At 34.4% G+C, this 25,509-nt stretch overlaps 2 protein-coding genes across 3 annotated transcripts; one reads left to right on the forward strand and one right to left on the reverse strand.

The window, feature by feature from the left end:
• The first annotated feature begins 1,199 nt into the window (after positions 1-1,199).
• On the forward strand, positions 1,200-19,961 carry LOC21409206 (importin-9). 2 transcript variants are annotated; one of them, XM_024162475.1, is made up of 33 exons: positions 1,200-1,451; positions 1,765-1,826; positions 2,894-2,986; positions 4,714-4,885; positions 5,795-5,910; positions 11,123-11,209; positions 11,309-11,425; positions 11,518-11,581; positions 11,693-11,826; positions 12,281-12,328; positions 12,419-12,487; positions 13,081-13,156; positions 13,976-14,106; positions 14,385-14,444; positions 14,610-14,679; positions 14,840-14,904; positions 14,982-15,043; positions 15,178-15,301; positions 15,383-15,440; positions 15,523-15,635; positions 16,131-16,208; positions 16,308-16,370; positions 16,477-16,572; positions 16,663-16,769; positions 17,529-17,718; positions 18,136-18,250; positions 18,471-18,583; positions 18,695-18,772; positions 18,976-19,041; positions 19,131-19,262; positions 19,354-19,410; positions 19,496-19,576; positions 19,727-19,961. In XM_024162475.1, the coding sequence occupies exons 1-33, from the start codon at positions 1,319-1,321 to the stop codon at positions 19,775-19,777; spliced, it is 3,081 nt and encodes a 1,026-aa protein (XP_024018243.1). In that variant the 5' UTR covers positions 1,200-1,318; the 3' UTR covers positions 19,778-19,961. The 2 variants fall into 2 exon arrangements, with proteins under 2 accessions (XP_024018243.1, XP_024018244.1); XM_024162476.1 differs by having other exon boundaries at positions 11,312-11,425.
• A 3,933-nt stretch (positions 19,962-23,894) lies between these two features.
• On the reverse strand, positions 23,895-24,428 carry LOC21409208 (E3 ubiquitin-protein ligase RNF43). The gene has a single exon (XM_010093401.1). The coding sequence runs from the start codon at positions 24,426-24,428 to the stop codon at positions 23,895-23,897; it is 534 nt and encodes a 177-aa protein (XP_010091703.1).
• Between the last annotated feature and the right edge of the window lie 1,081 nt (positions 24,429-25,509).

Consider the following 25,509-nt stretch of genomic DNA (forward strand, 5'->3'; position numbering starts at 1 on the left):
ACTAATCTTATTACAGATATGATCGTCAAAAAATTAATTTAACGATAAAAATATACTCGACTTATAGAGTAAAAATTAAGATTGCACCGTAAAAACCCATTAAAAGAATATCATTATGAAAATAATATAAGGATATTTTGAATTAACTATATAAAAACATCGTTATTTTTTTCTTTTTTTTCATAATAATCAATACCATTAGTCTTTAAAACTATATAAAAACAACATCATTATTTTTTTTTTCATAATGATCAATGCCATTAGTATTTTCCCATTGTTATTATTGCTTGTATCGGATGAGATTATCTTATAATCTTTCCAAAGTAGTTGATATGCATATATATATATATATATATATATACACACATATCAAAAAAGAAAATAAATTAATTATTTTATACTTGAAAATGGGAGAATTGGAACTAAACTTCAATATTAAGTTAAGTGCAGATTTATACTACGTTATTCTTAAACCACCTCAATGCAAATGCTAATACTAATTGTATATTTGACATTAAAATGTGTTATAACACATATTATTTTTATTTATGCTTCAATGCATAATAATATTTAAAGTGTTAAATCTATTTTTTTTATAATCATTAAGTTTTAAAAGTTATACTCATTAAAATTTTAATTTTAAAATAATTTTAATAAGAAAAAGTTGTAATGATTGAATGAAAAACAATCATATCAACCAATAGGAATTAAGTGTCACATTTGTCATATGTTATACTTGATTAGAAATTTATCACAAAATATAACATGCGAGTTACGACAAATTTTACCATAATAAATAACATTACGTTAGGGAGTATTTTTTTCACTCAATTTACAATTGACACATCAATTATAACATTGTATTAGAGATGCTTTTACTATTACTGTAAGTAAGGACTCGTTTGTTTTATATACTCAAACTCAAATCATTGATTATGTTACAATATTTTTTTTCTCAAAAATTTAAATTTGAAACGTCAGAATTAAGAATTATGGTTTGAGTATACTTTTTAAATGAGCCTTAAATTACTTGAAGTAATTTGACATTTACTTTCGAGGAAAATTGATTTGGGCAAAAAAAACCCTAATCTAGTTCAGACAAAAATTGCGATTCTGCCACTGTCTCGGTGACTCTCTCGCTCCCTACTCATATAAATATCATTAGCCGCGTCTCCATTTTCTGCTTTGAAGCGGGAAAATCCCACTCAGACCCAACGCAAAATCAGAAGACAAAAAGCTCAGACTCTGTGAGAGGGTGGTTTTTCCTCTCTCCTCCACCGTAGCCGCTTAGGGTTTCTATCCCGATCGGTTGGCCATAATGGCGAATCTTGACGGCGGTTCTGATCAGGACCAGCAATGGCTGCTCAATTGCTTGTCCGCCACTCTCGACCCCAGCCACGAGGTTCGCTCTTTCGCCGAAGCTTCGCTTAATCAGGCCTCACTTCAACCAGGTTTCGCAACTCAAAATCTATATTCCTCTGTGCATTCATCATTCTCTTTGTGCGGTTACTTCCAAAAATTTGTTTATTTACTAGTTCATTTCTGTTTAGACTTTAGATTTAGCGATCTGTTTGAACCCGGAGGTTTTATTTTTAGTTTTTTTTTTTTTTTAAGCTTAAGCAAGTGTACACGGAAGTATATGGAAATTAAGGTTTTTTTTTTTAAATTTATTTTTTTTTTTTTTTTAAGCTTAAGCAAGTGTACACGGAAGTATATGGAAATTAAGGTTTTTTTTTTTAAATTTATTTTGTTATTGTTGTTCAGGTTTTGGAAGTGCACTTGCGAAGGTTGCCGCAAACAGAGAGCTTCCGTTGGGATTGCGTCAGATATCCTTTTCTTAATTCTGTCTGTTGAATTAGCATTTTTGTTAATGCAGTATGATTATATTTTTCTTCTTTACGTCTGTTTCATTATTTGAAGAAATAATCAATGTATGACTGGCGCTCAAGGTTTGTAATGTATGTGGTTTTCTTTTAAGTAGTTGGACTTTGGAGTAGCTAGGAGTTCCCTTGGGGGGATAATCTTTTAAAGTTTGATTTTTCTGAGCCTGTGCTTACTAAACGTAAATGTTGATGATTGTAAGATAGCCTATCGTTAAAGGGAGGGGTGGAAGACTTAATTATGTTTGCTCAATGTATTCTGTCTTCTATTCGTTTCCTATCCTTATTCCGCCTTCCTTGTGCGATTGTAAGATTTTATGGGAAAGAGCAGGGATGCAAATATTACTTGCTTTTTAGGATGTTCTGTGCCAAGAAAAAGCCAAAAGGAGTTCAGTACTGGGTGAACTTACAGGAAATTGGCGTTTCTGATAGATGATATGGAGAACTCTTTTTAGTACAGGATTGTGTACAGTGTAATGTCGTCAGAAGAAAGTATAGCTTTCAAGCAAGTGGCCACGTTCACATATGGTGACTATGCTCCTGCAGTGGGTAGTGTTTTATTTCTTTGGGTTATCAAGTCTCTGAGTCATATAGGTTTGGTGTCGGGAAATGGGGCCTTAATATGATGTCGGGAAGATGTCTGAAGTGTCGGCTTCGTATGTATCTTTCTTTTCCAAGGATTTTTTTTTTTAATTTAAATTTCGTATATACATTTCATTATTTCCCTGGATTCTTCTTTGAGCCAGAATGTTCATTGGATAAGAACTCCATTTCTTTTATAACTAGAAATGTAGAGGGGCTTTAGAACTTGGCTCTTTGTAATCTTTGCTTGATACATCTGATAAAAACAGCTTAAAACTTCTTCTGTTTTCTCCCACTTTGCTTAGATTCTTCTTAAAGGAGACCTAGGGAATGATATTCTCCTCCCTCTATTTTCCCTCACTCATTTAGAATGGAAAGATTGGAACCTATTTGCATTTTTTCTCCATCTTGTTAGATTTAACACTATTTACCTAGCTGCTGTCCTTCTTAAGCAGTTTATTAAGAAACATTGGCAGGGGGGTGAGGAATCGTTTGAACATCCTGTTGTTTCCAGTGATGAGAAGGTACATGTCCTCGAGTATATTTCTTCCCCTTATGTTTATCTTCTACAATTTCGTTAATAGCATGTTTATTGTTCTCTGTTGTTTTTGAGTTAGAGATTTATTTAGTTGACATCTAGTTTTGGTTTTTGCTCAATGGAACGTAGTATTCTACATACTACATGTAGAGAACTGGATATTTGATCATTTCGATTCTTTGTTAGGGCAAGTGGATCTTTTGACATAATTTTGAATGCACTTAAGAATCAACTAATGTCACGTATGTACAAAGGACTTCTTTAACTGCAAGGAAATAGGAAAATGATTTAACTCTGTTCATAGTCAAGTATGAAGATCACGATCTCTAGGAACCTTGGTTTGTTATATGGAATTGCTTCAACATATTTTTATAACAATGATGAAGTCTTTTTGAACCAAAAAAGTTCAAGTCTGAATTAAGTTTTTATTCTTAAAAGGATTGTTTCTGTTTAACAGACATTGGAAAATTAATGATCTTTTGAACCTTATCTTTAACTTAAAGGGATAATGATATAGAGGCAATAGAAGGCGGGCCTTGGCACCATGGTGGGAGCGCTTGCGTTTGCACCCAGGGTCCAAGGTTCGAATCCTGGAAACGGCCTCTCTTTTGGGGGGGTAAGGCCGCGTACATATGGGATTGAGCTTTCCCCCGAGCCTGTCATAGTACGGGAGCCTCTTTGGCACTGAGGTCTGCCTTTTTTTTTTTTTTTAAAGTAGCTGAATTTTGTAAAATTAGTGAAATGATTGTTTTTTATAAACTTAGCGCTTAATCACTGATTAACTTAATAATCAATCACTGATTGACTTAAGTTCATTAATGATTGACTCGATGATTTTTTTTTTTGTTTTCTTAATAGGAAATTCTTCCTCTTTGTTTTCTTTTTCGTCTTTCTTTAATAAAATTTTTCCTTGTTTCTTTTCAAAAAAAAAAAAGAAAAAAACCTAAATTAATTAGTAATTAATCAATTTCAATCAACAAATTATATGTTTATTAATGGTAAATCATTGGTAAACTATAATAATGAATCTGTCAATCACTGATTGACTATTGGAAAAAACGGCCATTTTGCTAAAATAGAAAAAGTTTGACCGTTTGTTTAAAAAATAAAAAGTTCTGCCATATATTAAAAAAGATGTCAAAAAACGGCCATTTACCTGATTTTCTCTAACTTTTAAATTGGATAAAAGAGACAGCAAAGCCAATTATTACAAGTTGGTTGAGACACCTATGTGTGGATACTTCAATTGCAAGATTTACTCAAGTCTAGCATTGTTGGTATTTTTTGTTTCAAGCTTGACAGTTCATTCCACTATTTATTATATTACTAGTTTTCTTTAGAAGTCATCATTGAAAATAAGTTATTCCTGGGGTTTAATGCAACATTTAATCCTGTAACCTGTTGTTTCGTTTTACACCGTTTTGGCTTAAATTTCTGAGAGCTACCTACTTGGTGTATAACTATAGAGTTTCACTGTATGATTTGGCAGAGTTCCCAGCTCCAATTTGAAGCTCTCTAAGTGGGTGTCCTTTTTTTTTTTTTTTTCCTCCCACAGTTTTTGGATTTATGATTATTGATTAATAGCAATTATACCAGATTTTAGTATACGAGTTCTGTATATGATCACTTTCAAAAAAAAAAAAAAAAAAGTTCTGTATATGATTTTTTGGTGTAGACCTTTTGTCTTAACATATTTAATTGGGTGGCTATTAGGCAGTTATTCGCAGACTGCTATTGGTTTCACTGGATGACTCCTATAGGAAAATGTGCACAGCTATTAGTATGGCAATTGCAGCAGTTGCAGTTAATGATTGGCCGGAAGAGTGGCCTGAGTTGTTGCCATGTCTCTTGAAGTTAATTAATGATCAGACTAATATGAATGGAGGTCAGTTGCAATCATATTGATATTAGCCTCAATATCTTATGGTTGATGTTAACAACATGTATGCTAAACTTATTATAAAAAATATCCGGAGGTCAAATTTTTTGTTTTTATCTAAAAGTAATCAATGTCTATTGTGGAGAAAAAAGGATACTAGTGATGTCTATTAGATTATACTTGCCCAAAAAATATTGAAGTAACGAGTAACAAACAAAAGAATTGGAAATTGTTGTAATGAGTAACAAACAAAAGAATTGGAAATTATTGATCGTGTTTGTTGTCTGAAGCTTTTTGACTTGGTAGTTTTGCTCATAAGCTCACAATGTTATGCTCTCTTTACAATTATCGATGGGTCCGATATTCGCTATATTTACCGACTTGTTTCTACGTTCTATTACGCTCTATTTTTTTAACTAGTAATAACCGAAAGGAATGAGAAAAAAAAAAGGATATGAGAACGACTCAAGTGCATTGGAAGTATATGAGGAACCCTCCTCGAAACTTTACAAGCTGAAATTGAAAAAATAAAAATTTGATTTTGAAATACAGGAATGTTACTCCACGAAGCCAAAGACAACGTAGTGTACAGCTGGACTAGAAAGAGTTTATTGATGAGGAAGGATAAAAAGATTTCTTTGCCTGTTTTAAAAAAAAATTAAAAATTTCTTTTCACAAATTTACATATGTCGACAGAAAATAAAAAGCATCGGTCTGTCTACCACTACCATGACACATGCAAGACAAACTTTCCTGATGTCCTTTATAATCTGGCTATGGACTCTAGTATAGGCATCCATCCGGCCTTTTACATTGCTTGTGTATTACAAATATTTATTTGTTATCTTCTTTTATATTTGCAAGTTTACGAGTCTTACATCTGAAACATGCACAATTTTCTAACAAACTGCACAGTACATGGAGCTTTGAGGTGCTTGGCTCTTCTGTCTGGAGACTTGGATGATAAAGTGGTGCCCACATTAGTACCTGTTTTGTTCCCGTGCTTGCTTACTATTGTATCATCGACTCAGGTCTGTTTTTGTTTTTATACTTTGTATAAACGAATATGGAGAAGAAAATAATATGTTTTTCATATATTGTTAGGTTTACAATGTACACTTAAATACTAGTTACAGAGAAATGCTATTCTAGGAAAAACTAATAAATATGGAATGTTAATAGCTGTACAGACTCAATCCTAATTGCTAGTTTCCTAATCTTCTTCAATCAAGCTCCTTGACCTAATCTTCTATGATCAACCTAATTATCCCTAATATTCGGTATAATTGATACCGAATAATCCCTTTTTCAACACTCGCCCTCAAGTTGGCTTGTAGATGTCTTCCATAGCTAGCTTGCTTACTAGGAATTCAAATTGTCTCATCTGTAGTCCTTTAGTAAGTATATCAGCTGTCTGTTGAATGGTTGGTACATATGAAATGCAGATTAGGCCACTCTCAATTTTTTCTTTGATGAAGTGCTTGTCAACTTATGTGCTTTGTTCTGTCATGTAGAACTGGATTGTGAGCTATTGAACTGGCAGCCTTGTTGTCACAATACACCTTTATGGGAAAAAGAACCGAGATCTTCAAATCCTCAAATAGCCTTTTGATCCATATTACCTCACAAATCCCGTGTGCTAGAGATTTGAATTCAGCCTCGGCGTTGCTTCTTGCTACTACACTTTGCTTTTTACTCCTCCAGGTAACTAGGTTTCCTCCAACAAAAGTGCAGTATCCTGAAGTTGATCGTCTATCAGTCGTGCTTCCTGCCCAATCCACATCTGTATAGACTTCAACTTGTAGATTATCACTCTTTTTGAACCTTAATCCTCTACCAGGAGTTCCTTTTAAAAACCTCAAAATCCTGTAGGCTGTATCAAAATGCTCTTGTCCCGGTGAATGCATGAATTGACTCACCATGCTTACGGCGAAGGCTATGTCAGGACGAGTATGTGATAAGTAGATTAATCTACCTACCAATCGCTGAAATTTCTCTCTATCAATCACATCTTCTGGTTTTGCTGGAGTAAGTTTCAAGTCGGCTTCGATTGGAGTTTCATCAGTTTTGCATCCTAGAAGGCCTGTTTCACTGAGTAAATCAAGAATATACTTTCTTTGATTTACAACAATTCTTGCTTTCGATCTTGTAAATTCCATACCAAGGAAGTATTTTAGAGTTCCTAGGTCTTTGATCTCGAAGTCTTTTGCCATTTTTTTTCTTTAGTCTGGTCATTTCTTCAAAGTCATCACCTGTTAAAATTATGTCATCCACATAAACAATTAGAATTGTAAATTTTTCACCTTTTGAGTGTTTGTAGAACATGGTATGGTCTGTTTGGCTTTGGTGATAGCCATGGTTTTTTACAGCCTTTCCAAAGCGTTCAAACCAGGCCCTTGGAGACTGTTTAAGACCATATAAGGACTTCTTGAGTCTGCAGACTTTGTCTTGGCCAAAAAACTTTTCAAATCCAAGAGGTAGACTCATAAACACCTCTTCTTCCAAATTGCCATTAAGAAAGGCATTCTTCATGTCTAATTGGTATAACGGCCAGTCGGAATTCACTGCAAGAGACAACAACACACGTATAGAATTAATCTTGGCTACAGGGGCAAACGTTTCTTGGTAATCAATACCATAAGTTTGAGTGAACCCTTTAACCACAAGTCTCGCCTTGTATCTCTCTACACTTCCATCGGCCTTGCATTTTACAGTAAATACCCATTTACAACCGATTGTTTTTTTGCCTCTTGGTAAATCCTCAATCATCCAAGTTCCACTTTTCTTCAGAGCATGCATCTCTTCCATCACTGCTGATTTCCAATTAGGATTATCAAGTGCTTCCTGGATGTTTCTCGGGACAAACAAGTAAGAGATTCTAGTGTATAGGCCTTATGTTTAGGAGAAAGTCTGTCATAGGACAAATATTTGGCTATTGGATAATTAGTGCAAGAACGTTTTCCTTTTCTAAAGGCTATAGGAATATCAAGATCATAAGGCTCTTGTATGAGAGACTCATTAGGAATAGTCACATTAGTTGACTCTAAGGAAGTATTATTATGTAAAAGAGTGTCTAGAGTACCTGGAGTGTTTATAGGTTCATTACTCGGAGTCTCAGATTGAGCTTGCACCAAGGGAATAGTAGGCTCTTTACTGTTTTTCTGATTCTTCCTCCTTGAGTAAACCTGAAGCTCTAAGTTACTCTTCTTAGGAATAGTTGGTAGTATTTCTCCCCTTGTCGAAGTATCAACCATGCTCGGCATAATAGATTTAGGAGCATTATTATCATGAATAATTGGAAGAACAATATCCTTATCATTAGGTGGTGTATCCACAATTTTAGGTAAAGAAGTAGAAATAGGAATAACATCCCAAAAATTTTCTTCTTCAATAGTTTCTCCCCCTGAAGGAAATTTTTTTTGAAAGTAAGGTTGATGTTCAAGAAAGGAAACATCCATAGTAACAAAAATTTTCCGAGTTATGGGATTAAAACATTTACCCCTTTTTGTTTGGAGCATAGCCTATAAACACGCATTTTTCAGCCCTTGGATCAAGTCTAGACCGCCCTTACTAGATAAATGAACATAAGCGGTACAGCCAAAAATTTTAAGGGGCAGATCCGATGAAATACGAATAGAGGAAAATTTTTTTTTTCAGACTTTTAAGAGTACTATAGTTTAAAACTCGAGTAGGCATCTTGTTAATTAGGTAAGCTGCTGTTAGAACTGCATCACCCCAAAGATATTTAGGAATATTCATTGAAAACATAATGGCACGAGAGACTTCAAGTAAATGTTTATTTTTTCGCTCATCAATACCATTTTGCTGAGGTGTGTCAACACAAGTGGATTGGTGATGAATCCCTTTTTCTCTTAAAAAACTTCCAAGGATTTCATTAAAATATTCGGTGCCATTATCAGTGTGTAAAATTCCTATTTTAGTTTGAAATTGAGTTTCAATCATTGTATAAAATTTTTTGAACAAATTCTCAACCTCGGATTTTTCACTCACTAAATAGATCCAACATAAATGAGTATGATCATCAATAAAAGTTACAAACCATTTTCTACTGGAGAGAGTTTTGATCCTTGAAGGACCCCAAACATCACTATGAATTAAATAGAATGGTTTTGAAGATTGATAAGGTTTTGAAGAAAAAGTAGTTCTCTGACTTTTTGATAAGATGCAATTCTCACAATAAAGTTTTGAATAATCCACACCACGAAATAACATAGGAAATAATGTTTTTAGATAGGGAAAACTAGGATGTCCTAGTGTATAGTGCCAAAGCATTATTTGATCCTTAACAGGAATAGAACTAATACTACTTAAGCCTTGAGTTTTTTTATTCTTAGAGTCTCCATCTTCTAAATAGTAAAGGCCATCTATCACCTTAGCACTCCCAATCGTCTTCCTCGAGTTCCTCTCCTGAAACGCACAATGATATTCAAAAAAGGAGAGATGACAATTAGAATCCTTAGACAATTTGCTCATTGATAGAAGGTTGCAAGCAAGTTTAGGTACATGAAGAACAGTTTTGAGTGATAAGGTATTAGATAATTTTATCAAACCTTTACCGGCAATGGGAGAAAAAGATCCATCTGCTATACGAATTTTTTCATGGTTAGAACAAGGAGTATAAGTATGAAACAAATGGGAAAAACTTGCCTTATGGTCAGAGGCTCCTGAATCTATTATCCAAGGAGTAGAATGTGAAAAACAGGATAAGGCAACCGATTCTCTACCTGATTGAGCAAGAGAAGCACTAGGAGTACCCGATAATCCTGAGTTAGATTTCAGCAGCTTAAGGATATGATCAACCTGCTCCTTGCTAAAGGGAACAACCGCGGCTTCATGTGCAGCAGGCGAGGAATTGAATATGCCTTCATGTTTGCCTTTCCAGTTTGCTGGTTTCCGTGAAGCTTCTAGCACGTTTCATGCGTATGGTGTGGCTTGTTGCAGTGATCACACCACACACGCGGTTTCTCTTCAGATTTTCGAGGGTTGAAATGGCCAGCATGTGCCTCAGCAGTGACAAGGGTAGAGTTCTCAACATTATGGCTTGGTATTTTCTTACCAAGCATGACAAGTCTACGACTTTCCTCTCTACGAACCTCAGAAAAAACTTCTCCAAGGGATGGAAGGGGCTGTCTGCCGATTATTCTCCCTCTAACCTCATCAAACTCAACATTGAGTCCAATAAGGAATTTGAAAATACGATTATCCTCCACAGTTTTCTTATAATGATTGCAGTCCTCAGGAGATTTCCACTCATAATCACTGAAAAGGTCTAGATCCTGCCACAAAAGTTTCAGAGAATTAAAATATTTTGTGACACTTCCCTCACCTTGGCGGATTTCTCCGAGTTTTAGTGTTAATTCAAACACTTGGGACTGATTTCCCAAGTCTGAGTACATTTGATTGATATTGTCCCAAAGCTCCTTAGCAGTGTGGTAACACATGTAGTTGGAGCTAATTTCTTCCTCCATTGAATTCACCAACCACGTCATCACCATGGAGTTTTCAGCATCCCAAGTTGGATGAGAAGGATCTTCCTGGGTGGGTTCCTTCTTTTCTCTTGTCAAGTAGCCAATCTTCCCTCTCCTGCGGATGTACATGCGCACAGACTGAGACCAGCGCATGAAATTCTCTCCATTCAATCGTATTGTAGTGATTTGGACAGAATGGGAATCATGGGCAGAAACATGTGGCCTGGACGGATCAGTTTCAGTGGTTTTTTACTGGTTCACAGAGGTGTTTGTGGACTTTGACATAGTTTCAGACATTATGGAAGAATGGTTGGGACGGCTAGGGTTCAAAAGACTTCTAGGGTTGTAAGAGGACGGCTAGGGTTCAAAGAATTAAAGGGATCAATCACTCTGATACCATATAAACGAATATGGAGAAGAAAATAATATGTTTTTCATATATTGTTAGGTTTACAATGTACACTTAAATACTAGTTACAGAGAAATGCTATTCTAGGAAAAACTAATAAATATGGAATGTTAATAGCTGTACAGAATCAATCCTAATTGCTAGTTTCCTAATCTTCTTCAATCAAGCTCCTTGACTTAATCTTCTATGATCAGCCTAATTATCCCTAATATTCGGTATAATTGATACCGAATATCTCCTTCAACACTTTGCGTTCCTTTTGTTAGCTGTCAGCCCGTCGTTAGATTTTTTGTTAGCAATATCTGTGCATGTGTTTTATTTATTTATGCTTTGTTGTCTGTGCAGGTGTATGACAAATATTTACGGGCAAAAGCACTTTCGATTGTTTATTCTTGCACCTCCATGCTGGGAGTAATGAGTGGTGTTTATACGGTATTTTCTTGTCACTTGTTTTCTATTTTCCAGGGGAGTGAAGTTTGTGGATTGAACTTGTTCTATCATGAATTAACAGCTTGCGATGTTTATGTTCAGAAGGAAACCAGTGAATTAATAGTACCCATGCTTAAACCATGGATGGATCAGTTCTCTATCATCCTAAATCATTCAGTCCAACCTGAAGATCCTGATGATTGGAGCATTAGAATGGAGGTCGGGTTGTTGTTTTTATCGAAGTCTTCATGACCTGTAACATGATGAATATAAGCATTGAACTTGTAGTTTTTATATCGGTATATCTCCAGGTTTTAAAGTGCTTGAATCAGTTTGTTCAGAATTTCCCTAGCCTTACAAGAAGTGAATTTATGAGTATGTTTCTCACTCCATATCTCACCAAGGATGAGTTTGTATTCCACTTATTTTTTTCTTGTCTTCTTAAGAATTCAAGTTTTCAGGCCCTAACAACCCTGTTTCTTGCAGCAATTGTGGGACCATTGTGGCAAACTTTTGTAACAACTCTTAGAGTGAGGTCATCCATTGAAGTTACAGATCTATACGAGGGAAGATATGATTCAGATGGTTCAGAGAAAAGCTTCGACTCCTTTATTATCCAGGTAATTACACTTATGCATGCACGAATGCTTAATGTATTATGTGATTTAAAACAATAACTTCCACTGGTTTCAGGATATGAAAAATAGGAAATGATCATAACGGTTCCACTTGATGCAAAAGTTTACTTTTCATTTTTTTTTGTGTGATGTTAATCTATTGCTAGTTATAGTCAAAAATTGGCCAACTGAAGATCATAGTTCCTTATGCTATATTGGAGGTTCCTGGACTGTTTTCCCTGTTTTTATACACCATTTGGGTTGTCTTGTTGTAGAATAGAGCTTTTTTGTATTTGGTATCGGTTCTCTTTCTAGAGCTTCTTTATATGTATGTGTGTGTGTGTATATATATATATATATATATATTAGAGAGAGAGAGAGAGAGAGAGGTATAAGTATATACACTTTTGTCAATTTTGTAATTGATTTGTTTTATACGTGTGTTTTATACCTGCAGTTATTTGAGTTTTTGTTGACCATTGTGGGTAGTGCAAAATTTGCACAGGTAAACTCAACATATACAGAGTCTACTCCATTTCGTATGATTTCTTTCTCCATGTCCTACTTCAACTGTATTGAAATTTTGCTCGTGTAGGTTGTTATGAGCAATATTAAAGAGTTGGTGTACTATACTATTGCTTTCCTGCAGATAACCGAACAACAGGTAGTTTATCGTTTGTTTTTCTTCTTTTTCCTTTCTCTTTTGTTGACACGTGACATGCAAAGACATGTAAGAGCAGGCTCAGCGACAGTTGTTTAATTTTTGGGTTCAAATTCCAATTTTACAACTTCTAGTTCTTCGTATCAACCATTAAAAAACTACCCACTGTGATGGTCCTCCCAAATCATTTGACACAAATTATTATCTTTTATCTTTGCATGCCTTATTGTTTATTTTCCTTTTTTCATATTGTTTAGGTTTGTTTCTTCAGACATTATCAATCTATTATGTACTTGTATAAAATGGCTGCCATTAATAATATAAACACAATGGCATGTTATAATCGTAAATGCACCACCAGTATTATTCTAATACTAATTTGTACTTTAGGCTTTAACTACATCATAACTTATTGTATTACCATCTCGACTTGGTTTTCTTGAAAACTTTTGGACCTGTGGCTTCTGAAGGTTCCTTGCATTATGGGCTCCTTATGATAAATGATTTAGAAGGAACTCCTTCATTTTATTCTTCTTGATAATTTCGACTGCCAGGCTCATTTGTTTTTTTCTTTCTTAATTATTAACATTCACCAGGTTCATACGTGGTTAATGGATGCAAACCAATTTGTTGCTGATGAGGATGATGCCACTTATAGCTCCCGCGTTTCTGGTGAGTCTTACAATTATATAGTTCCGTCGTTCGTTTCACTTTTAGACCTGTGTGTTTGTCTTATTACGAGACAATAATTTTTGCTTATGGATCTGTGCTTTGTTTTGATATATTGTTCTGTTTCTTCTGTGGTCTTATTTCTTTTAGTAATACTTCATGGTTGCTACTTAGCATTATGGTATAACGGGTTGGTTTGCAATAATTTTTGTGACCAGTTTCTTAATCTGTATTACTTTGTTGTATTTTGTGCATACAATGCTAAATTTTTTTGCCAGAGTTTAGTTGGTTACTGTCCTAAGAGTTCTTTCTTTTCTTTTCTTTATTTATTTATTTTCTTTGGTATGGGATGCCCCCCGGGTAGAAATATTATTAAGAAGGAAAAGAACGATAGGTGACACAAATGAACCACCAGAACAAAAAAAAAAAAAAACAAAAAAAAAAAATCTATGTAACGGCATCTAAAGACATTTCCATTAACTGGATGGTGAGAGAAATTGGAACTGACGACCACTGAATCTTATCCTAGAGAAGCTAACTTAAGTGCATGATATAGCTTCACTATGCACATGGGCAAATAAAAAAGGCATCCCCTTTGAAATAGCAAGTCTTTATATTTCTATTTGATTGGATTTAAATCTTGAAATTTCTAGGTGCCTGTTTTAAGCGTCCTACTAGGATTTTTTTATTTATGATATTTTCATATATATACATATACATATATATATTTTGGAACCAAGTACCGTCTATAGTTGAATTTCATTTTTTCAGACTAGATAAGCGTCAACTGCTTCACTCTTTACATGAGATTTTCTTTGACAGGTGCACTTTTGCTGGAAGAAGTGGCGACTGTGGCTGGAATAGAGGGAATTAATGCTATTGTAGATGCTGCCAAAGAACGATTTATTGAGTCTCAAAGCGAAAAGGCGGCAGGTTCTGCATTTTGGTGGAGAGTAAGTAGAGTATTATTTTCTTTGAGAAATAATTTTAGGTATATTCACACCTTCTCAGCAAATGATTAGCACGTTCCTTCAGTAACCCCTCCAACTCCCCTCTGTTTTGTGATGCTTCTGATCTACTGGGAGAATTTTATTTGGCTTCCTTAATGAACTGTCTCAAATTTTTACGTACAATTTCATAGGAATTTACAATGGTTTTCCCCCTGTTTTTGTTTGTTTAAGTTCCTGTGACTTACTTTTTAACCCCTCTTTTGCATGACATACTTTTGCAGCTAAGGGAGGCTACTTTATTTGCTTTGGCTTCTGTCTCAGAACAACTGCTTGAAGCAGAGGTGTTTGGCACCTACCATTTTTGTTTGTTTAAGTTCTTTCTATTTTTAATATATTTCCTGCAAATTGTTGGATGATAAATGCAGCACTTTCTCATCCTTTTCTCAACATCTTTTTAGCCGTTTTTGAGATCTGTACACTTGATAAATATCAATTGTTCTTTACAGGGTTCAGGAATGATTAGCGTTAGCTTAAGGGACCTTCTGGAACAAATAATCACTGAAGATAGTGGATCAGGTGGGTAATCTCTCTCTCCCCATACCTATAATGCCTACCCTCTTGCCAAAAGAAAAAGGGCAAAAGTGATGATAATAATAGGTAAAAAGCAAGATAAAAAGATGGAATTAAGTTGTCCAAATTGTCCGGGAGTGAACACTTTGCTGTTATTCTTTTGCAGGAGTACACGAGTATCCCTTTCTTTATGCACGTATATTTACATCAGTTGCCAAGTTCTCCTCTTTGGTAACTAATATTCTAGTTCCTTATATTTTCTTAAGGTCATTCTCTTAAAGATATCTTAGAAACTCTCGTGCTTACAGATCAGCCGTAATGTTTTTGAGCACTTTCTTGTTGCTGCTATCACAGCAATTGGCATTGATCTGTAAGTGCCCATCTCTCTCTCTCTCCAAACCCCTCCACCCCGACAGCCCAATATTCTTAGATATGTATACATGTATGCATATCAGTATATTTAGGTAAAATGTAATATCATTTTGGGTACATATTTGTTTCTAGTCCCCCTCCGGTGAAGGTAGGTGCCTGCAGGGCACTTTCTCAACTCCTACCTGAAGCAAACAAAGGAATTATACAATCCCAAATGATGAGTTTATTTTCATCACTTACAGATCTGCTTAACCAGGTATTTTATAGTTAGTGAACTCAAGAGCTACAATTGTGTCTGCACATTCTTACTAACTAGCTTCTAAATTCTGCTTCTCAGGCATCAGATGAAACCTTGCTCCTGGTACTTGAAACACTACAAGCAGCAATTAAGGCTGGTGAGTTAAATTTAACATGGTGCGGTCTCATATGACTTATAGCAGTAACCTATTTCTGTGATCTATGTCGCACTAATTGCAGGTCATGAATTATCGGCATCAATAGAGCCTATTATCTCCCCTGTGATCCTTAATATGTGGGTATCACATGTTTCAGACCCTTTTATCAGTATTGACGCAATTGAGGTTCTGGAGGTATAGATACTATTATTTGTTGATCTACCAGTACCTATGGGCAGCATGTTATTGTTTCTTACATTTTCTTTGATCTTTCTCTCTTTTTTCTTGTTTCCTTCCTTTTTTGGTTTGAAATTCCTACCTTGTGACGGCACAGTAGCAAGAATTCTCTACTAGGTATTGACTGTTCTATTTTTTAAGAAAATCATATTTTGACATAGCAAGAAGTCTCTACTAGGTATTGACTATTCTATTTTTTAAGAAAATCATATTTTGACACCAACTATTTTTTTTTTTTTTTTTTTGAAAATAACTCTTTATAACCTTGGACAGGTGATTTTTATTATCAAATTTATTCAATATTTCTCCACATTATAATCTTGGCTTGTGAAGAAAACTAATATTTTTTTTTTATCATCTTTTATACTTGAGAAATTGAAACTTTGGTATGTGCATAAAGTGATTCTATGATTGTTATTGTAATAAATGACTTCTGATTCTATATTTCCCCAGGCACTCAAAAATGCTCCCGGTTGTATACATCCGCTTGTTTCCCGGATTTTACCATACCTTGGGCCAATCTTGAATACAGTATGGATTATTTAGTGATTAAAACATAATGATTTGCATTATACAATAGGTTAGTAGTTTTGGGTATCTGTTTCTGATGCATCTTTTGCCAATTGTCAGCCCAAGCAGCAGCCTGATGGATTAGTAGCTGGGTCAATGGATCTTTTGACAATGTTATTAAAGGCAAGGATGGTTATCTCTCAATTTCATTACAGGCTCACAAGATTCTTTTTTAGACATCATAATTGTAAATGTTGTTACTAATTAAAGTTTTTACAACTTTGTACAGAAATCTCCTACTGATGTTATAAAAGCAGTATATGATGTTTGTTTTGATGCTGTTATTCGAATAATCCTTCAAAGTGATGATCATGGTGAAATGCAGGTAATCTTCTACGACAGAATCGATCTTTATCGCTTTCAATAGTGCCCATATAAAAAAAAGATTGATGTATGTTTTGATGACTTTGACCAGAATGCAACAGAATGTTTAGCAGCTTTGATCTCTGGGGGAAGACAAGATATACTTTCTTGGGGTGACTCTGGATTTTTAATGAGAAGTTTACTTGATGTGGCTTCGAGGTAATAAACAATTAGATGACGGACTTGTGGTCCTTTAGAATCCCTTGATAAGAAAGAACACTATTTGCCTTTCATTTTTCATTTTGGCGTTGGTGTTGAGAATATAGAAATAGGAAGAGAGTAAGCAGAAGTTGTCCAGTTTGGTGAAGTGGATTTATCATTTAGATTTTAAATGGGACAAGTCTTTAAATTGTACAAATGTCTGATATATGATAATGGACATAGAAGCTTGTGTTGGAAGTGCTGATTTCATCAACTTACCAATAGGTGGATTTTGTGAACTTCTATGTCTTTGTCATATGTGGTTTTTGTTTTTAAAGCTCATGTTACTTTGTAAGAATTGAGATGCCGTAGGGAATTTGATTTGTGATTTTTTATTTAGTCTTGTCTTGTTGGGCTTCGTGAGTCCATTGAAAATGGGAGAATGTAGTAAATAGAAGATTTATGAATTTAAATTAAGTAAATAAAAGATTTCAAAACTATATGAAGTAAATAACAGTTTTTCCGTGTAAATTTTCTTTTTACGACTAATGAAAAGATTTTTTTTTCCACGTAAATAAAGATTTTTAGCACATAAATTATTTTTTTACCAGAGTTTTAAAATTTGCTGTTTACTTAATTTTAGTTTCAAAAATCTTCTATTTACTACAATTGCCACTTTTTTTGTTTTTGTTTTTTTGTTTTTTTTTTTATAACAGACCATAAAAACATATTCTCGTTCATGGATTTTCTAATGCTTTGTTGTGCAACTGATTGCAGACTTCTAGATCCTGATTTGGAAAGCTCTGGATCTCTATTTGTTGGGAGCTACATCTTGCAACTTATATTACATTTGCCATCACAAATGCTGCCACATATACGCGACTTGGCTGCTGCTCTTATTAGGCGCATGCAATCCGTTCAAATAGCAGGGTTAAAAAGCTCATTGATAGTCATATTTGCTCGATTGGTATGCCATGTTGTTCGACATTTTGCTATATTCAAACAAATATCCTCCACCTTTATAGCTTATAAGTTCAAACACAATGAAGACATACTGTAATTCACCCTTTTTGCAAAATGCAACTTTGTCAAACATAACGGATATAACCATTAAATTAGAGTATCTACTTTATTATATCTTTTGATGAGACTCTCGGGTCTTAAATCGAAAAGTAACTTTTTAACTTTTCCTCGTCAAAATGGCGTTTGATATAACTAAAAATATGGCTATATTTGTTTTATCTCCTGTCTTTTCGGGTTAGTGGCTTATCAAGCATTTAATCTTCTTGCATTTCTTGGTTTATCTTTAGCTGGTGCATTGAGGATTACACTCACGCTTCGTTATTTCTTTGGATGCTCTATGCTGTGTTTACCCAAAATGCAGGCTCACTTGAGTGCACCAAATGTTGAACAATTTATTGATTTACTGATCAGCATCCCAGCTGAAGGTCATGATAACTCATTTGTTTATTTAATGTCGGAGTGGACTAAGCAGCAAGGTAATTGTTCATGATGTTACTGTTAATTATTGGCAAGTCCAATTTAAATATAAGAGACACAATTCTTGTTTTCCAAACCACTTAGCTGGCTTGAGTTCAAAACTGGAGCCCTGCTCCTATAATTCATTTTGTCAGCTGCGTTCCATTACCAAAGACTAGTTAAATGCCATGTGAAATAAAATGTGCATTTATTTATTTTCCACGTGTTAATTGAGTGCAGGAGAGATTCATGGGGCTTACCAAATTAAAGTGACTACTAGTGCTTTGGCTTTATTGCTATCCACGAGGCATGCTGAACTAGCAAAAATTAATGTTCTGGGAAACATAATTAAGGTATTCTTTCAAAACAAAAAAAAAAAGAAAAAGTCTCTTTTAACCTTAGTCGTTAATGGTAATTATATTTTTGTTTACTGTTTCAAGAACCTTATTCCTCTTTTTGTAAAGGCTGCTGCAGGGATAACTACTCGCTCTAAAGCTAAATTGGCACCAGATCAGTGGACGGTTATCCCACTTCCGGCAAAGGTACTCTCTGGTTCTGTCCACCGTGTTACTAACTACTGTATAGTGGGGTGATAATACTTGTACACTAAGGTCAATAGTTCTTAGAGTAACCAAAGCATATTATTAAATGAGTAATGCTTTTATTAGTTCCCTATCCTTGTAGTCCCATGAAAACGGTGTGAGTTTTAATGAAGCGTGTTTCCATTTCCCCCTGGATGTTGCAGATACTGGCTTTGTTGGCAGATGCGTTGGTTGAAATCCAAGAACAGGTCTTGGCTGATGATGATGAGGTGGTTATTAGTTTAGCCTTTTGTCATGTTTGTGTTATTACAGGCAAGTAATGACATTAATTGAAGCGCTTCGATAATTCATGTTGCAGGACAGTGACTGGGAAGAAGTTCAGGCCGAGGATGTCGAAGCTGAAAAAGACTTGTTGTATTCAGTAGGGGTGACATCATCTGGCAGACCTACGCACGAACACCTTGAAGCGATGGCTAAAGTCTTTGATGAGGTTCTCTTTCTTCTGAAATATTTATGAATTTCATATCTATTCTTGTCATTTTTTGGGGATTGCTCATCAAGCTTGCTTAATATTTTTGTAGGATCAAGAAGATGGTTATGAAGATGACCTATTAAGTGCATCCGATCCTCTTAATCAGGTTTTATATAGATCCTTTATTTATAAAGTTTCTGCATGGATTCAATTATTCTATTTTTACCAACTTATCCATTTGCATATTTCAGATAAATCTTGCAAACTATCTTGCGGATTTCTTCTTAAAATTTTCTCAGTGCGATGGACAACTGCTTGATCAACTATGTCAGGTGATTTTTTAACTCTTTCATAATTGTTTGAAACGTTCCATCAACATTTGAATTTCAGTTTTCCTAATGTTCGGACTCTAAACATGATTGCTGAATAAATGAATAAATATATGAACAAGTAATTCACTTTTATTTCTTTTGAAACTGCAGAGCCTGACTCAGACTCAGCGGATTGCTATTCAAATGGTTCTGAGGCGCTGAGTTTGTGTATTATATTATTATTATTTTTTGGCTGTGGGGACTTTACATTGTGTATTATTTGTAATTCAATTAATTGTTTGTAAATGTTGTTAAAATGCGAGTAGTTGAGTCAGACTTGGTCGGCGTGTCGTCAATGATCGGGAATAAGTCGTAAGATAAGATTGATCTTTTTTTTTTTTTTGATAATTAAGATCGATCGTTTTTCATAAATATACACATAAAAAAATAGAAATGTCAAATAATTAGCAGCGTTGTCAGTTCAACCAAAATATCAATTCTAATAAACGCTACAATTCCTAAACAATGGGATGAACATTGACTTTATCTGAAAAAGTCAACACAGCCACGCCGATGTAGTGCAGAAAAGCTTTGCCTTTATTGCACGTTGGGACCAACTCTGAAGGCTTGCATTGGGATCATCACTAGGCTGAATAATGTAATACTGCGATTTCTGGGGTCTTTTATGGTGTTCTGAAGGTTCACGATGATACCAGATTTGGGTTAAAAAAAAATACAGCTCTCCAAATGAAAACGGGCAATGATTCAAGCTCTTTTTAAGCTTTTAGAGGGGCGTTTATTTTATTTTATTTTTTTCTTTTGGTAATAACTCGATCTAGAAATTATTGTTCCTATTAGGTTTGTAGCTCCTAGTTCGTTAGAGCAATCACTAATAAATGGTTTGTCATTATGCTCAAACGGATTTACACCTGCCAAAGGCCAATCTGATGTTCTCCATTATCAATATATATATATATTTTTTTTTTTTTTGAGGAAACCATTATCCACAAATTGCATTACATTTTTTTTTTCAAGAAAAATAATTCCATTACATTTTGATCCATTATTAATTTGTCATAGTTGGGTAGATTAATTAATTCCCATGATCAGATGTCGACAAAGCACGTGTAGGCACAGACAGCTAGAATATTACGTAAAGAAAAACTCTATTTGAAACAAAAGCTGAATTCAATAAGAATATCGAGTCTTAATTATTGAAGCTGGAAACGGAAATTGTAGTAAATACTAATTTTACAAAACTGAAGTAAGTAAATAACAAGATTTTAAAGTATTTGATATAAATAGCAAATTTACTAGATAAATAATGTATTTATTAGTAAAAATTACTGCTATTCACTTCAAATATTTTTAAAATTTACTTTTTTTAATTCAATTATTTACTGTAAAAATATTATTGACTCCTTTCTACCGTGCTAATTAATAGTGGGCGAAGATCAAGTAGTGTGTACTTTTCAAAGTTCTCATTTTGTTTATGCATTTAGAGCACTTTTGGAGTCCTCAAGTCAACACATTCTTCAATGTTGATAATTATTTTGAACTCCTGAAAATCATATGCTATATATAATGTCAGCGTTTATAGGCCCATAAATGAAGTTACTATTTTACGTTTGAATTGAACGCTCCTTTTGCAACTTGCTATTGCAGACAAGGCCACCACGATTAATATATATATATATATATATATATATATATATATATCTATAATATCTAAAGTTTTACGAGCTTATCCATTCAAAATTACCAATTAGTTCGTAGGAGACAAGTTTATGCAACTGTTTATCGATTACATTTCGAGCTATAGGATTTCAAACTACGAATCTCGGATTGGAAATCAATGCAGTTACCATTTAATTTTGTCCCCCTAAGCTATATTCACCTTTGTAAAAAAAATAAAATGTATGATTTTTTTTTTTTTTGCTATGAATAAAATGTATGGATTAGTTCATAGAAATCATATTTTTGAGAAATTTGGGTCGATGATTCTTCTTAAAACTTTTTTTAAGTAAATGACACTAGTGCTATTAAATTAAAAAAAATTAAAAATTGACTTTGGTAATTATTGATTGGTTTTGCTGAATCAGATTGTTGAGAGGTGATCATTTTTATGACGGGAAGAAAAGGCCCCCCGTGAAAGCAGGCTGACGGGGAAGAATAGCCCGAACACCTGGTCTGAACATGCCGACGGAGAAGAACAACCCAAATAGGCTGAGCACCTAATCTGAACAGGCCAAATAGGCCGACAGGAAAGAACAGCCCGAACAGGCCGAGCACTTGATCTGAGCAGGCTGATAGAAAAGAATAGCCCGAACAGGCCGAGCATCTGGTTCGAACAGGCCGAATAGGTCGTACAATCAACATGCCTAGCACTAGGGAAGAACAAGCCGAAGAGGTCTACCTGGTCGAGCATGCCGAACAATCTGAACAGGCCGACCAAGGTGAGCACTTAGTCCGAACAGGCCGAGCACTTGATCTGAGCCGACCGAGCATGTGGTCCGAGCACTAATCGACACCGACTGATGGAACAAGACCTTCACTCCGAGAGCATCTCCTCTTTCGTTGCAGGTCAGAATAGTGCTAGGGATCCCTTTCGAATAGTGCTAGGGATTTGTCCTGACTCCTGAATAGTGCTAGAACCTGAGCAGAATAGTGCTAGGTATACGTCACTAGCACTGCTAGGGATCCGTTCTGAACAGTGATATGGAATTGACAAGAAGAGGCAGATAATAGAGTCTGGTCACCGTGCGCTTCTGCACGCAGTGTTGTGCTGAATTTCGACATCAACACAGACAAACAATTGATTTACCAATGTATGTCTAATTGCTCAATCCCAATTATGTAAATTATTGATTGTTGAATTTAAAATAAAGGATTATTATCACTAGTACCCTTTGAACTTTAAGGTCATTCTCAATTTGTCCCCTAAACTTTAAAAACTCTCATTTTGCCCCATAAACTTGAAATTATTCTCACTTAAACCCTTATGTTGCAATTTCTGTTAAAATCATATAGGAAAAAAAGGAGGTTCAGTGTTGCCATGTGGTTCTTATATATTTGTTTCTAACAGAAATTCAAACACAAATACTACGCGATTGCATTACTCTCTTTTTTCTATTAATTTTTAACAGAAATAACAACAAAAGAAGTTAAGTGGGAATAATTCGAAGTTCAAGGGGGTAAAGCGAGAAATTTTAAAGTTTAAGAAATAAACTGAAAATGACTCTAAAGTTTAAACACACTAGTGATAATATGCTAATTTTTAAATATTTTTCTTTTTTTTTTCGATCTTCCCGAAGTTGTTGGCATACACCATGGTCTCCACAGCAGGGTGACAACTGACAACAACAGTGCGAGGCTAGGGGCGTCAACTGAGAAGAGAGAGAAGAGAAAGACCCTTTTGCGCATATTGACATTTAAAATCAATTCCTTAACTTTACAGTGTAGAATAATAATAAAAAAAAGGAGGAATTATGAGTTGATAAATGAAGGGATTTTGGCGCTTTTGCAGTATGAACTTCTAGTGTATCAGAAAGGTCCTCATTTAACTTTTAATGTAAGTAAATTACTTCGTGAATTCAACAAAATATTGTGTCGTGCCACAAATTTGATTGAGGATATATGTCAAAACTTAAAAAGCCTCATGCATGACATAATGTGTTCTATCTGTTGTTATTCAAAATTTCACTCCGCCTTCAAACGAACTCACATAAAATGTGGGAGAATATTTTTGTTCAAACTTTAATAGTCGCCCTAAATTTAGGGGCATTCTACAATAGGTTATTCAATTCATGGGTTAATTTATCATTAATTAAAATTTAGATGACAATTTGCCAAAATCATTATAAGGTCAGGAGGTATCCAGTACCCTAATTTAAAATTCTGTAAGCCAATTAAGAAGAAAAGTTGATTGAGTACTGAAAAATATTTGGATCCTCCAATTTGGAGAGATTAATTTATTTCCTAACATTTTTCCCCCCTCCATAACCATAGAACGATTGATAAAAGATTACAAAACTTATTCAGATTAACAAAAAAAAAAAAAAAAATGCACCATACTTCTTTAAGTATAAATTTTACACTACATACGGTAGTAAATTAAAATCTAGTAATATTTCACATCGTCGCCTAGAGTTTTCACTCTCCTCGTTACTCCTATTTTTACATGATCACTCTCCTACCAAACATACTATACATATTTCATGTTGCACATATATACGACACCATTCGCTTCATATATATATATATATATATATATATATATATATTTTACATGATTGCTTTGCACGTACGTGATTAATCCATGATGTGTGCGATTGATTACTCATCGGAGCCACCACGAATCAAGGTCATCATCCTCTGAATCGAAAAAACAAAACTTGAAGAAAAGAACTTCCCTTTCAATTTCTTCTTCAGTAGTATTTCTCATAGGCGGGGCTAGAGAGCCACGGCAAAGAGGACATGTCATGTGCTTGAGCCGAACCCATCTTTCTAAGCAAAGTTTGTGAAAGACGTGAAAACATCTCAGCTCTCCAATCTCTTCTCCTTCTTCTACCTGATCGAGGCACACCGCGCAGTGCTCCGATCCTCCTTCCTTGTCGTGCTCGTGCCGGGTTATTTGGAGCGCTTGTTCGGAGATCTGTGGGATCTTCAGAACGTCATAAAGGAGAGGCACAAGTAAAGAGTAGTGGTTACAGAGGAGGAGGACGTCAAATGAGCATTTGAGATTTGTTAGGATTAGAACCACGTAATACCATATGGTTGAGGGAAGAGTAGTGAGCTTGAGAAAGATTGTCAAGAGATAATCAAGGGAAAAACATGATGATGTTGGAGTAGAGAAGATTTGTGATGGATTCATATTGGATTAGTTGGTTTATTTGTTGGTGTTATGGGGAGGCAAATGTGACAGTGATGAGCTATATAATCCTCTATAGACTTGTTGGGGGTGGGAAGGAAGTCATAAATTGATCAAGCCAAAAATGGCAAATATCACTTTTTAATATTATATTTTCATCCTAGTGGGTCAGTAGGGGAGTTATATATAATTAACTCAACTCATTTCAATAGTCAACTAGTGACAACTTGGAAAAAGAAAAGAAGAAAGTAAACCAATAGTTATTTAAAAATATTTAACGCAACTTTAAGTAGAAAGCACAACATTTTTATAGAATAATTATGCCCATCTCCTTATTTTACTGTCCACATGTTGATTTTCCCACAATATAATATCTTAACATCCAACTTTTGACCAAATATTTAACCAAAAAACTTATGACCAAGCGTCCATATAGTTTCTCTTTCATATATTGATAAGCGTACCAACACTGTGAAATGTGAATGACTATAAAATGGTGATATATATCTGTGTAATATAATATCTTAATATCCAATTTTTGACCAAAGATTTAACCAAAAAAACTTATGACCAAAGCGTCCTTGTAGTTTCTCTTTCCTTTATTTATTGATTATTAACTATTTATAAGAGTATCAATTCGGTGGATGAGTAAAAGGTGATGTATATCTGTTAATTCTTTCCTTTTTGCACCTCTGTAGTTTTTTTATTTTTAGTTTTAACTTATTATTTAACTTATTATTAATTTATTAGGATATATAGCCTAATTTTTAATTTATTATATATATAAAGTCTTTAATGGCATACAGTCGTAACTTTTTTTATATGCTCATATAACATCGTTCATACGTGTATATAATACTCAATTTGTTAAGTGTCAATATAATATGTGTTGGACAATATTTATTGAATATTACATTAAAGTACATTGAGTTTTATACGATTGTACAAACGATGTAATAAAGGTATATATAAAAAAAAGATATTACACCTGGCTAACTAGTCTGTGTGTCTTGAATTTAAGACGATTCCTTTATATATATATATATATATATATATATATATATATAATTTTTTTTTATGAGCA

Source organism: Morus notabilis, unplaced genomic scaffold, assembly GCF_000414095.1.
Source record: "Morus notabilis unplaced genomic scaffold, ASM41409v2 Scaffold73, whole genome shotgun sequence".
Taxonomy (NCBI): Eukaryota; Viridiplantae; Streptophyta; class Magnoliopsida; order Rosales; family Moraceae; genus Morus; species Morus notabilis.

Bases quoted from the DNA above. Each gene is read 5' to 3' on its own strand.
- LOC21409206 (XM_024162475.1), top strand. From the start codon at position 1,319: ATGGCGAATCTTGACGGCGGTTCTGATCAGGACCAGCAATGGCTGCTC. The intron at 14,445-14,609 runs GTGTTTGGCACC...TGTTCTTTACAG, and splicing joins AACAACTGCTTGAAGCAGAG to GGTTCAGGAATGATTAGCGT. The intron at 16,770-17,528 runs GTAATAAACAAT...AACTGATTGCAG, and splicing joins TTACTTGATGTGGCTTCGAG to ACTTCTAGATCCTGATTTGG.
- LOC21409208 (XM_010093401.1), bottom strand. From the start codon at position 24,428: ATGAATCCATCACAAATCTTCTCTACTCCAACATCATCATGTTTTTCC.